This window comes from Mauremys mutica, chromosome 3 (assembly GCF_020497125.1).
Source record: "Mauremys mutica isolate MM-2020 ecotype Southern chromosome 3, ASM2049712v1, whole genome shotgun sequence".
Classification (NCBI taxonomy): Eukaryota; Metazoa; Chordata; order Testudines; family Geoemydidae; genus Mauremys; species Mauremys mutica.
This window is the reverse complement of record NC_059074.1, coordinates 140,663,842-140,678,689: the sequence shown is the minus strand read 5'-3', so window position 1 is coordinate 140,678,689 and position 14,848 is coordinate 140,663,842. Positions and strand designations below refer to the sequence as shown.

The 14,848-nt window shown below is 42.9% G+C and overlaps 1 protein-coding gene across 6 annotated transcripts in view; it reads right to left on the bottom strand.

Annotated features, from left to right (window-relative positions):
• KIF26B (kinesin family member 26B) overlaps nucleotides 1–14,848 on the bottom strand; it is a 417,971-nt gene that overhangs the window by 273,483 nt on the left and 129,640 nt on the right. For all 6 annotated transcript variants that reach the window (XM_045010461.1, XM_045010455.1, XM_045010458.1 and 3 more), the window contains one exon: nucleotides 11,569–12,102. In XM_045010461.1, the coding sequence (XP_044866396.1) occupies nucleotides 11,569–12,102 (534 nt within the window). The remainder of the gene's footprint in view (nucleotides 1–11,568; nucleotides 12,103–14,848) is intronic.

Genomic DNA, 14,848 nt, shown 5'->3' with positions numbered 1-14,848 from the left:
TATCTGATAAAGAAATAAAAAGTTTCTCAACATACAGAAGATGAGGTCTCTATCAGCCTTTCACTTTTGTTTTAATAAGAAATATAGTGCTGCCTACTACAAAGGAACAACGAGCCAAATTCTCTTCACTTCAATCCACTGATTTGAAAAGGAGTTATCCCAGCATGGAATTTAATACCACATTTCTAAAGGCCATTTCAAGAACACTTTATAAAAAAAAGAAAAAAAATGTTTTACATGCTAGCTCTGTGGAATCACATTACACAACTATATCAGCCATTAGTAACTTCCTCGTTACCTCCCACAAGCATATCATCCAAGCAAACATATTCATTACTATTATTTCATTTTGTCTGCATGGGAATATAATTCTTCACCTATAAAATCTTATATCTTTAGGACCAAAAGCTCCCTTGTATTCACACCCTACACACCATTGTAATAAGCTAATATGCCTTGTGAGGTATCATTGGAACGCTAATAACTCACTGGTCAATAATATCCTGGTGAAATATATGGAGCAACATTATATCTAAAGTTAAGAATTCCCCCTGTATGATGCTATTAGCATATATTCAAACCCAGACAGTTTCTGCCTAGGCAAAAAGTTGTTAAACAGGCTTATCCTAAACAAAGGAATGTGCGTTTACCTCAATTTACATAAAAGTAGTAAACAGGGCCAGCAAGACAGCAGGGAGAGGAGATGGCAGGAAAACAGAATAATTTGCATTTTAGCAAACACAAGTATGGGAAGAAAGAGCATGGAGCTTCCTTCACTACCAGATTCCATGTCCCTGCCTCACTGTTTGGATAAACTTTGCTTTGAAGGGTAACCTTCAGCAGAATCCATTTCAAAGCTTCACTGGACCATAAAAAAAATGGGGGGGGGGACAGAAAACCCCATGTTCTCTTTCATCTATGAAGACAAAGGCATCAGCACCTTTGGGCCTCTGGAAGAGATTCTGACCTTCCATCAGTCACCATCTTGCTGGAAGACACTGGTGAGAAAGACCATCTTAAACAAAGCCTTGAACCAAAGCTTTGCTAGATTAAGCTTTAGACTTTTAGGTGTGTGTTCATTTTTATTTGCTTGCAACCATTTCAAACTCTCTCTCATATACCTGAATTTTCACTTAAAATCCTATCTGCTTTTGCTAATAAACTTGTTCTGTTTTTAATCTAAACCAATCAAGTGCTGTGTGCTTAACTGTTTGGTAACTCCAGTTAAAGTAACAAACTTAAATATTGATGCTTTACAGGGACATTAGATGTAAATATCTGAACTGTCCAGGAGAGGGCTGGTCAAGTAGTAACCAAAGCTGGTAGAAGCCAGAGCATGAACTGGTGTGTGTGGCTGGCAAGCTGATGGGGGTCAGAGGTGCAGCTATACACAGACATTCAGGGTATGACCTGCATGCTGGAAGGCTATGAGCACCCCAGGTTGGGAACTAGAGCAGCAAAACCCTAAGAGACACCCAGAATTACAAGGCAGAGGGTGACACAGCTCCTTCTACAGAACTGAGCCTCGGGGGATGACATCTCAGGCTGTTGATCAGGTCAGTGAACAAGGTCTTTTTGAGGTGGGATTCTTGGGAAGGGAATTAGAGCTCCTCCTCTGAGAATGTTTTCACAAGGTCTCTGAGGATTTCCCCTTCTGAGGCAATGTTGTGCCAAGGTTGAAGGGGCACTAGAGACCCTCGGGGACTGATGTGCAGGGAGTTCTCCTAACCTGGCTCCAGAGCAGGGCAAAGAGGGCACTCCATCACCCGTAGTTGACTTTTTCCTCAAACCAGAACTACTAGCTACCCTACTAACCAACAACTAACTAAGATAACTAAATTAAGAAAAAAAATAACAACCTCAGCAATAGCCAAGGTACACACAAAGCAGACATGCTAAACCAGGGGTAGGCAACCTATGGCATGTGTGCCAAAGGCAGCACGCAAGCTGATTTTCAGTGGCACTCACACTGTCCTGATCCTGGCCACCAGTCAGGGGCTTCTGCATTTTAATTTAATTTTAAATGAAGCTTCTTCAACATTTTTAAAAACCTTATTTACTTTACATACAACAATAGTTTAGTTATATATTATAGACTTATAGAAAGAGACCTTCTAAAACGTTAAAATGTATTACTGGCACGCAAAATCTTAAATTAGAGTGAATAAATGAAGACTCGGCACAGCACTTCTGAAAGGTTGCCGACCCCTGTGCTAAACCCTGTCTCAGGCCGAGGTGATTGAGAAGGAACTGAGGGCAATTCACTCATGCAGCCTGAGAGAGCCTTAGTGCGGGGCACCTGGATATCATTGGTGCATGCACTGGCCGAATGGACACTGCTAATGAAATTCATGGGCACCTGATGTGGAGCACCCATAGAGTGATTACTCGGAGAAGAAACACAGATTTTCTGTTGATCTAAGGGTAAATTAGATATCTGGGGGGATGGGGATAAGCTGCAAAATTCAGATTCTGAACACCTCCAAAGATTAGGAGTGTTCAATTCCAGGGTTTTTGTTGTGGCTCATCTCCCATTAATTGGCTGTCCAAGATATCCTTTAAACTGTAAGGCCCCAGTTCAGCAAAGCATTTAAGCATAATGTGTTGTATGGGGATGGATTTAAGCAAGTGCTTAAAGTTAAGCACATGCTTAAATGCTTTGCTGAATTGGACCCAAATTGTATACTATATGATGAAGTCTCTGAAAACAATGGCTGGTAAATGATGTTTTCAGCGACATTAGGTTCTGGTAATCAACATACTGACTGCAGACACAGTAGGTCAGTTATTTATGAGGTACTTACAAGTCAAGTCAGGCATATTGGGTCTCACTCCCTACCATAACTCTGGCTAATTTTTCCTTCCCGTTACTCCCACTTCCTCCAACCGATACTTTTACCCAGCTACGATACTTTTACCCAGCTATGGCAGATAATCAGTGCAGGGACACTGTCACTATTATTCCATGACAGACTCACATCCAGACAAGTTTCCTAAGCTATGGAGCAGGGGAGGAAATCAAGACTCCAAATCCTCACTAATTGTGGTTTCATGGCTTTCACTAAATTGCAGGATTATCTCACTCCGCTCAGAGCCCATAGATTTCTTTTTCACATCACAGTTGAGTCATGGGGCTCTCATACTCATAGGATAAGCCTCCTTAGCTCTTTTCAATCCATGGGATACCCTTTACCTCTCACTTCCCTTGGTCAGTGTAATATCATGATGGAAAGAGTAATGATTCTAGGGGTCATTAAGCCATGCAGAAAAATGCCATGTGACATCAAATCACGCCAGAGTAATTGTAAAAAAAATTACAATTAGCATGGAATTCTGAACTTTCCCATTCTGATGGGATGAGTCAGGATACAATGAGTGCATTAGTTTGAAAAAAATTTCAAATATAATTAGCCAGTTACGGTAATACACAAGCTTGACTGATCATTTCATGGAAAGAAGGTCAGCTGATGACTTATGACCCCACTAACATCACTGTGTATCTAATTATCAGTTATCTGACGTAAAAAGGACATTGGTCTATTCAGAGGAAAGATGTTTCATATATAAGTGTGGAGGGTGGGGCTGGCAGGAGCTAGGATTAGATTAGGAAATTTTGTTTCAATGCTAATCAGCTTGTTCTTTTGGGTCCAGCAAGGGACAGTTGGCCACTTTGTGAAATCAAATTCTTGGTTTGTGTTTTCTATACTGGGATCATTGTCTAAAGATTTCCGTTAGTTTGTTAGCATCCAAATAAACTGAAACAACACACACACACACGATATTTGTCCAGCATATTCACTATCAGCCATTCGGTCGCAGGGGCTAATAAAGGTCTCTAACTCTTGCAAGAGAGCTTTACCACCCAAATGCAGGCGGCCTTTTAGATAACACAGGAACTGTACTGGTTTAAACATGAGAGTCATACAAAATGTCTAGACCAAAACCTGACTAGGTAAGGGGACGATTGTCTACTGCCTTAGGCACCCAAGCAAGGGTCCCTGCCTGATAGACCAGAGTCACAGCTCATGGGAGAGAGGAGCCACTCTTCCTCTGTGCAGCCACTACTCCTCCATGCAAGCAGATGGATTCAGGAGACCTGGATTCTATTCCCAGTCCATGGTGTGACTATGGACAAGTAACTTAACCTCTCTGTGCCTGTTTCCCCTCCCACCTTTCGTCTCTCATCTGCCCCATGCTCTTTGGGGCAGGGATTGTCTCTTGCTCTGAGTTTATACAGGACCTAGTATAATAGAGTCTCTAGGTGTTACTGTAATACAAATAATAATACAGGGCCAGATCATCTGGTGTTGTATCACTGATTGGTTTTGGCCGTACAGCCAATGTACTGGAGTCCTCGGTGGAAGGACACAAATCTGGGGTAATAGGCTTCTAGGCTACCACCTTCCTTGCTGCTGGTGCAGAGGCCATGCCCTGGACACCCCATCCTATCTCCAGCATTAGTACTTTGCTAATCCTTCTGTAAGAACAGCGATATCTTGAGAAGTGTGGTCACAGGGTGTGGTAGGCACTTCTCTTTTCCTTTGCTTGCTATGTTCATGCTTTGACAAAGCAGTGCTACCTCTGTAATGTAAATATCATATTACACACTCTCAAACACCTGTTAATCTGCAAATTGAATCAAAAGTATGATTTAGGTACCTCCTGTTATAGGCTTTAGAAGCAATTAAATTAGCCTAGCTCTGCCATAATGATCATTAACACTTCAGCCTTTTCCTGCTGTATGTGTTTATCACCAGCAGCAAGTGAAAGGGAAAGAAATTAGAGAGCAGAGACTTGAAAGAGCTTGAATCAACCCCCCAGATCTGAATACCCCCCACACAGTGTTTTGATCCAGGTTTGAACTTTATATCTTATGCCAAACTCTAGTCATTACCAATTTCTTGCAAAAAGCCTGTGCCTGAAAGAGTTAGTGTGTTACAAGGCAGCCGTGACCAAAATCAACCCCAAACAAATCATTCATCACTGCAAAGCTCCAGAACTAACTTGCACTTTCATCGAGAACAGTGCGGTTATAAACACACATCACAGATAAAGAGGAAACACAAAGTATGTACTGTAAGCTTTCATGAATCGTACACAAACAAAGCCTTTGATAGCTCTCTGAATACACACTATATCATTATGCCCAGGGCTAGCAGGCTCTCTGTAGTCTAGGTTTTTGGTTTCGAAAGGGATGCTTTTTAGTGGACTAAGAGAAAGGGATACATTCCCCCCCTGCTCCCACTCAAATCTCTCCACTGGCTTTCTGTCCCTTTCCCGGTCAAGTCCAAGCTCCATGTCCCCAACATGAAGGAACTGAACACGTGGTGCTCATCCTGCCTACACCAGTCCTCATCTCCTGCTACAACCCTGAGCTTGTCTCTCTGCCTTTTTGCTCACTGCCCACCCCATGCCTGGAATAGCTTTCCTTCTCCAGTACAACATGCCACTTCACGCTCCTTTAAATTTCTCCAATTCTTGTCTTTCTCACTAACCCTCCTTCTCTCTGACACACACTGCTCATTCAGTAACTACCAAATTCTTTTTTTTAAATAATCTAGAACAGTACAATACATGTGCCAATCTAAATAATGTAATCCAGGTTCTAGGACCCTACATAAAGATGGAGAATCCTTCTGCTGACTCAAGCTGGCAACCAGACAAGAAGGGAGATCCAGTTCAGGATATGAAAGCTTTGAGAACTCTCTTCAAAGCAGAGAGCAGCACTAGAAACCTCCAAGTTCAAGAGTAAGCTCCGGCAGGCCACTTATATTTGTTGTTGTTGTTGTTGTTGTTGTTGTTGAAGTTAACGCTAAAGGAAACCCATGAAAGGGGTTTGTTTGGCCCCTACTCCGTCTGTTAGGAGAAGGGGGGATACAACCTGCTGACATGCCTTTCCCCCATTCCTTTTTCTTTATGTTTGGCTTGGGTTGTCAAGTCTTTGGAGGTGAGACCTTGTCTTGTGTCTGCGTGTAAAGTTATTGCACTTGTGAAGTCATAGCAATGTATTAATGTACTAATTAATAATAAATACACCAGTAGCAATTACTCCCAAGGTTAAGATTGGACAAATGCTTGGTGATGGGATAGCTGAAACAGTTGATCAGTAGCTTTTCACCTATGGAGACTTTAGTTGAGGGTTTGGCCTAGCTTTTAAGTGGTTTCATTTTAGGGTTAATTTGTGTAGCACACCAATTGATCACATGAGCCGTGACCTGCTCAAGGGGCTCAGATTTGGAACAGCAAGGGATGTTGCAGGTCAGAATCCAGGAGAGCTGTCAGAGTGACTAGTATGAGGAGAAGCTTGTGCAATGCTAATCCACACAACGCCTTTCAGACAAATTTTTACAAGGATTAAACCCATCCAGTTTTAGATTGAACTGAAATCTATTTTTCTCCCTCACCTCTCCCAGATAGACATTTGAATTCTTTGAGAGGGAATGAAGCCTCCACCCAAAACTGGGTTTCAGAGGGAGTTTTGTGGGAGTATGCCCTAAAACTAAAGAGGGGCAAGAATTGTGATTTCCATTCTGTGAGAAAATGCCAACATTTTTAAAAAAATAATTGTTCCAATTTGGAATGAAAAGCCAAATTTAAAAATATCCCACCAAGCAACATTTTGATTCAGGACCATCAAAACATTTCATTTAGATAGTGTTGTCGCAATTCATTTCATTTTGACTTTTATACAAGTCACAATGAAATTAATCAAAACACTATTGATATGAAATGTTTCAACTTTTTCCCCACCAACAGTTTGATTTCTAATAGACATGTTCCCACAAAAATGTTTGGATTTTGATGACAAACTTGTTTTAAAACTTTTTCATGGAAAAAATTTTGACCAGCTCTACTTAAGACCCAGACATATGGAAGGGTTCACAAGTGCAGATCCAAAAGATAAAAAGGATTTGGAACCACTGAACTAGGGAGTGTCCCCAACCAAAAACCTTGAGAATAATGGTCCAGGCTCTCATGCTTAAACTAAAAACAGAAGTTCTAATTGCTAATGACTCAGATTTTAGTGGATTCTTTAATGTGGCCCAACAGTGTCATTTATACAGATACATTAACTAACAGCTTTACATAGATAATGAATAATGAAGTTTCCATACAGTTGCTGACAATTTAATTGTGACACTTTCTTGATAAAATTGTTGCTCTGCCTAATTTTTATAAAAACCACTGGGACTTTGGGATTCTTAACAAAATGAACAGTCATATACTTACAGCTGTAAAGTTTTCCCACTCATTGTAAATGATAACATGGCAATCAATGAACAACAGAAATGTACTGATTAGGGTGGTATCTTGTAAGGTGTATCATCATCATCAACTGGCCAAATCCTGAGGCCCTTGCTCAGGCAAATTCCCTTTGACTTCAGCTAGTGTTCCCCTATGTAAGGAATGAGTATAAACTCAGGGTGAAATTCACCCATATGCAAAGGGCCCACAGAAAATCTTTACCCCATTTAAGACACAACTAAGCACTTGTGGTGCATACACCTTGTGCTGATACTCTGCACAGGGGAGAATTTTACCCAGAGTGTGACCTTCAGGATCTGGCTCAAATCCAATTTGGATTTGGCCATTATTAGTTTCTTAATTGTATGCATAACACTAAATAGAAGAAACTTGTGGGGAATATAATTTTTGCCCCGATCAAAACACTCTATTACCTGTTTACTAAGAAGTCACATAGAAAGAAAAGAAAAAACAGTTGAACGTAAAAATTTGCTCTTCTCCCCCTTCCTCCCCCCCCTTTTTTTGGGGGGTGGGGGTGGGGTACACAAGTCTCTTGTCTGAAGACTGGAAATTGAACTGAGTCACCAAGTTTTAACCTGGGATTTGGATTCATCCCACTACAGAATCATGGGTCAGCTGTTGAATAGCGATTCAGAGATAGAAAAGTTGTTTTTTAGCCTATGAACATACAAGAAGTTATTAAAGCAGGGAGCTTTTGAATTCACACCTATTTTACACACTTTCAGATGGTAATTTTTGACTTATTCTGTGAAAATACTGGAAACACTCTCCCTCCCTCCCTCCCCCCACGCTGCTTCAGAAGCACAACCCTAGGAAACAATCACAGGTCATTTCATTCTCATTGTTCTCAACATGAACAAAGCAGTGCTGTCATTCATTCCCTGTATCCTACACAGGGCTCTGGGTTTAGGCAGAGACTGGAAATGATTTTCCACCAGGAAGGTTGAAGAATGCTCTTGGAAGTACTGTAACTAGGATATTTCCTAGTATGTGAAATTGCCTTGAGGGCACAGAATGGTATGGCTTATGAGCCAGGGTTTCCCCTTTTTGGAGAGGTGGGTATATTAGTAGGAAAAATAAGGTCAATTTTCAAAGCACTCAACTGTTTCTGGCAGGTTGTCTAGACTATCTGACTAAAGCTAATTTATAATGGGGAGATGCCCATACCAGGAGCCATTAAGTCTAGCCAGTCCCACAGCTCTTGTCCCTGGGCATCAGTTTGACAAAATTATGACATCGGAAGGCACTGAACCGCTGCTGGAAACATAATGCTCTTTATCCCAAGGAGACTTTTGTCTGGTTCTGTTAGCTATTGCATAGTGAGGGTGTTTCATTATTAGGTGCAGGAGAAATATTCAATACAGGGAAATATTCTCAGGCAAGGGGCTAGAGCAATTTTTTTCACTTTCTCTTCAGGTCAGGAAAATTAGGTTCATTGTCAGGGTTCTAACTGAGCTGGGAAAACTGATATGGTCTCCTAGCACTTTTCCCAGCAGGATATTCTCGCTCTCTACCGACCAATGAATATTTTTATATAAGAAATTTATATTATATTATATAAATTCCAAGAAATTGGAAAGACAGATCTAAAGCTGTTCTGATAATCTGAGATCATGTGTAACATAACATATTCAACAGATTTTATCTGTTTTCTGTACAAAGAATGTACACAGGCAGAACACAAAATTCTCACATTTATTCACCATTCAGAATTACTCACGAATTTAAACCCAAAATTATTCTATTGAAGGAAATAAACAGTCAGAGGCAAATATTCAAACTTTGAAATCCATGCTTTTTGATAATTAAATGACACAGGCTGCCATTTCTGTTCCTTATTACCATAACTAACCAATACTGAGAGAATTTTAATTTTTGAATATGACAACTGAATACAGAATTTAAAATTCATGATTAGCAATGACTGGCCCACCAGTGCCCAGATTTGTTAGTCTCCTGGGCTCACTGCAAAGCCCATCTTTATTCTCTTTTGCAAGTCTGTCGAGAAGGGGCTGGGCTGAGGTGGACAGATCATCATGCAGTCCTTTTGCATTACGTTGTGATTTCACCGTATTGAATAGCTATGGACATCGCAAGATCGGCATCGATAGTTACATTTTAGACAATTGCGGAGCCAAGGTTTGCAACCACAGGACGATGGACTGGAAAGTAAGCCTGCCCCACACGCACCCTGCAGAGGTGGCTCCTTTCCCAGGGGCTAGGCCTGGCATTGCAACCTGGTACACGGGGTCACAGTTCCATTCAGGTTTGCCCCAGCCACTTTTCCATCATGACAGAGGAGCAGCTGGACCATATCTGAGTGATTAGTGTTGTGACCTGGCACATGGGGTTGCAGCGCCATTCAGGTTTGGCCCGGCACCCCTCTGGAAAGTTGGGATGCCAGGCCAAATTTCAGAGAGTAGTGTGCACCATGTTGCACAGCCCAGAGCAGGAAGCTGGGCCCAGTCTATGCCAGGTGAGTGCAGGGCAGGCTCACTCTCTAGCCCTGTGTGAAAATTCACGGCAAACATCTCCTTTCATTGATTGCACAAAATGCTTGAAAAGATTCCACACATACCCTATTAGCCCTGCCACTGACTTTAGACATTTGAAGAAATAAAATCAAATATTTAAGCTTTCAGATTTAAAATATGATGGATTGGCACCAGCCATGGGGCTGCCTGTGATTAACCTGACTGCAGCAGACCAGTAATAACCCCGTGGAGCTCTTAGACTCCTCGAATAAACTTGTACAGTGTGGTCATGGACAGAGGTCCATAAGTGTACTCCGGGGGGCCAGGTTTATATAATTTTTGGTGGTATCCAGAACGGGTCCAAGCAGAGCCTGTGTGGGGACACGTAGCGCTTCAGGGGGCGCAGGGTCCAGGGCGGCCTCAGATGTTTGGGGAGGGCCTGGCGCCAACAGCAGCGAGTGACCTGGCCACAGCCTCAGCCTGTCCCACCCCGCCGGCTCCCAGTGTTACTTGGGGGAGGGGGCAGAAGCTGAAAAAAGGCGGGGCAGGGGCTTGGGGGACGGGGTGGAACAGGGATGGGCTGGGGCCAAGTCGCTCACTGCTGCTGGTACCAGGCTCCCCGCTAATCCCCCAGGCCGCCCTGGAACCAGAGTTGTCCTATCCATAGGACGGGTCAGGACAACCACCCTGGACCCCACGTTTCAGGGGGACGCAGGTTCCAGGGCAGCCTGGAGGATTAGCAGGGGGTCTTGCCGCCGACAGCAGTGAGTGACCCAACCCCGGCCCACTCCTGCCTTGCCCCGATTCTACCTCTTCCCCCAAGCTGCCGCCCCCACCCTTTTTCAGCTTCTGCCCCCTCCCCTGAGCGACGCTGGGAGCCGGCGGGGCTGGGCAGAGCGGAGTAGGGCACGCTGGGGCTGGGTCGCTCCCTGCTGCCAGCACCAGGCCCTCTGCTAGCTGCCCCAGACCCCAGAAGTGCGGGGCCCCCAAAGCACAGTAAGCCCAAACATTGGTGGAGCCAGGCCCACATTCCTAAATGTTGGTGGAGCACGGGCACCACAGGCCCATAACTCTATGCCTATGAGTGTACTGTTGTTGTTCACAGTACTAAAGCTCAACCATCCAAATGCTCATAGAAAATGAAGACAAAAAGTTGGGAACACAATCAAATTGAAAATTACTTTTCCTATTCAAATAATAATTCACAATTTTTTATCCACTCTTTGCTCAGGTCAAGTTTTTTCTTAGATCAAACTGCATAGTCCATGTCACATACTGACATCTCCAGATGTGATTCAGGAAACTGTAAAGTCACATATATTTTCCAGCTAAAATAATTAAATACACTCTTATTTTTTGACCGAGCCCTTTTCTATTTGTGATAAAACTGATGTCTCAATGCTCCTCTTTCACTTATTTTTTCTTACCACAATAGTAAGTACTCTCACAGCTGATAAGTATTAAAATAGCAACAGAGGGATTTACCCTACAAATGCTTATTACTGAGCACAGGGCCAGATTTTCAGACGCATTTAGGGGCCTAAACATGGAGATAGGCGCCTAGTAGAATTTCCAAAAGAGGGGAGCTCGGCATCTCATGGGATTTTCAAAAGCATCCAAGCAGATTAGGTGCCTAGCTGCATCTTCAGTTGTTGTCGAAAATCTGGCTTGTAGTGCTTAATACCATGCATACTCAATGAGAACACCCACATTTTTAAAGCAGAAGTACATTTTTGTAGGGTCAGTCCCACAGTGTGAGGCTGGGAAAGAGATGTTAGTATGATGAAGATTATTAAAGTGTTTAAATAAACATTTTTAAGCCACTTACCTGGTACGGATACAGGGTGACCCCATTTGTTCTCGACAAGGACCAGGTGCCATCAAGGTACTGATGAGCCTGGATAGCTACAGAGTTTAGGATGTTGCCATTGCTGGGGCTGGTAGCCATTTGTAGGCTGACCTTGGCCTGGTGTCCAGGGGAACCATTTTTCTTCTCCAACCCATTGATGATCCCCAGGCTGTTGGGCTTCCCACTGTGCTTGTTGGCCACAAAGCCGGTGTAATTAGCAGTACTGTAGGAAGTGGGCATGTATGCCCAGTCTCTGGGCTGCAAGCTGCCCATATGTCGGGAGCCCACTAAGGTGGGAATATTGGAGAGGGGTGGGGGAGAGCCTGGTGAGGCATCATACTGTTCGGTGTTGGCAGCCTGCTCAAGTGTCAGCACCATCTGAATGGCCTCCTGCTTCAGCTGGTTCAGGTGGGTGGCACAAACATCGCATCTGTTGTCCCTCTCGTTCCATGCCTTCCGAATGGTGTTGGGAACTTGGAGTTTGTCATGGATCACCGAAGAGAAAGCTGGGTCCTGAAAGCCAAGCAGAGGGAGGAGGAATGTTTAACCAGGATCATTGCAGTGAAACATTTCTGCTGAGGATTGTGCATTTCAAAAGGCAATTTATGAGATAAGCTTAAAAAGCAAACAAAGGCCATTTGACACAGTGAATATATGCCAGCAGCAGAGTTAAACAAAAATTAGAAACTAGGATGTGTTCAGGAGGAACCTTCCCTTTTACTTCAAATGCAGAGAAATAGCAAATGTATTTAAATATTCTTTATTCCATCGCAAGCCTCAGTGCATGGCAGAGAGAATGAATTAACCTGCTCTACCCCACTGCTGGCTTGAATGAAATCTGCTCTCAGTTACACAGGTGACATAGAGCCTAACTCCACTGAAGTCAAAGGGCTGATAAGGTTCACAGTCTATCCAGAGGTCAGTATTTGGTCTTTGACAGCTAAAAGAGCTGGGTGAAAACCAGGAAAACAGTTTCACAATTTTTTTTTTTTTAAATAAAACTCAAGGGATGCAAACTAAGGCAGGCTAGTATGCACACAGTGGGAAAGGAGGAGTGGAGAGTATAAGGCATGGAGGGAAGGGTTCATAAGTGGGAGGGTCATATTAATTACGATCTGTCTTTATTATATACTCAAGCATTTTATTTTCTCTGTTTAACTACCGTGAAGAGCTCCTCAGCATGCAGTGATTAATTGATTCATAAATCACGGTGCCTTTTTATGCACAGCAGCAAAAAGAGCAGTTCTAGCAGCAGAAGCCCAAGAGAGTCATATAAACTGATGGGGAAACAACAGGGGGCTGAGATCTGATCAAGCCTCAGGCTGGTCACTTCTATTCAGTGCACAAGGGGGTCAGAGCATCAAAGTGTGTCAGAAGACAAGAGCTGTGTTGTACAGCAGCTCCCTGCTCGTCACACTGCTGTGAAGAATCAGAGGAAAATGGGGAAGCACAGTTGTCAAATTTTATTTTCCATCCCACAGAATGCCCACCATAGCTATGGCTGCAGAGCAAGTAAACTAGCTTATCCATTTCAACAGCAATATAGGAGCTTTTCACCCCCTTCATTTACATCCAGGTAATGCAGAAAGGGAAACTTAACTTTCACCACAGTGCTTGAGAAAAGCTCTCTATTTAGCAAGATTAAGATCTCGGTCTTATTTCTAATTTGCTTGATATGCATCAGGGAAACACCCTGACAGTTCTACCTTCCTCTAGCTAGTGCCACAGAGCTAGTTATTGTTCTATGAAAGTTAACCACTCCTTAGGGCAATTGGGCTGGAACCCAGAGTAATTACATACAGTGCTCAGATCCAGCAGCAGTACAGCATGGAAATTCCTGGACACTATAATAAGTATTCCAAGAAAATACTGTACGGTCATTTCTAAAGTAAGCAAGTGTCAGAAAGATATAAATAATATTCAAGTAGCACAGTGGCTTTAAGAGATACTGAGTGTCAATGACTTCAGCTTCATCTCAGTGTTAAAACAAACATCAGATCATTCTGACATAATAAACAGAGTGAGAAAGGAAGATCTTTCCTCTTCCTGAGGAGAAACTAGGAAGATGAGCTTAACTTTGGATTTTTGATCCTGATATATGGTCTTGCCATTCTGACAAGAGTCCATTGGATAGCTCTGCATTGGTTTCAGGACGCGAAATATAAAAAACATAATATAACAAAAACAAAAGACATACGGGTGCTAGAAAAATGTGTCACTAGGCAAACTAATACCCCCAAACATTAATCAGATTTGGGTGGACTAAAGTCTGTTCTCATAACGTGATCTCCAAATGGATGCTGGCTTCAAAATATTAGTCTTGACTAATTTTTGTTCTTCTGCATTGGCAGACCTGTTGCAATGTTGTGCCAGGAAAGGAAAGTCTGACTGGGACGATGGACCCTATACTGCCTCTGACATGGAGGACGTTAAAACTCCATTCTCAGTGAGAACACTTAAGATTGCAGGGAAACAGCCGCATGACAACTGTGGCTTCAGCATTCCATCAGCAAGTAATCTCAGGAGTTCGTTGGGGGAATGCTGGTTATTTTAATAAGCAGCAAGTAACTGGTCCCATCGGTGTGTATTAATTAGGGATGGATGAACCTCAAAAGAAGTTCATGTTCACTGCAAGAAGCGCCAGGAGCCTGAAATGCTATCCAGATCATCAGAACTGTTGGGGTCTGCAAAACAGCACTAAATCTAATGGCAACAGGTTTGCTTGAGAGTTTTCAGTTAGGGCTAAAAATACCAGGGTGTTTTGGCACTTGTTCCCAGTCCTGGCTGGAACACAGGAGTTCAGAGCTCCAAAACTGAAATATAACAAAAAAGATTCACCGTTCCTTTTTTTGAATCACAAAAAGGACTTTGTTTGAGTTTGGAGCAAAGGTTCAGGATGGCTTTTGTTGCAGCAAAATTGGTTCACCCATCCCCAGTATAAACAGCATTGTAGTGTGGGGACCTAGTTGACACTAAACAGGCAAAGAAGCTTAAGGAGTCTGACTGCATCAGGAAATCGGTCACAATGAAAACTGAAATTCCAGTGAGTAAACTCATAACAGCTAGGCAAGCGGTGATCTAAACTGTGCACACCGTCAGCTTATAGAAAACATGCTCTTATTACTGTTACCTTCCGCTCCTTTGTCCCAGCCTGTTTGTGTTACACGATACCTGTTATTTGTATTATATTGATGCCTTGAGGCCCCAACTGAGCCCACAACCCACCAATCAAATGGACAAGACAAAACAGAGTGGGGTA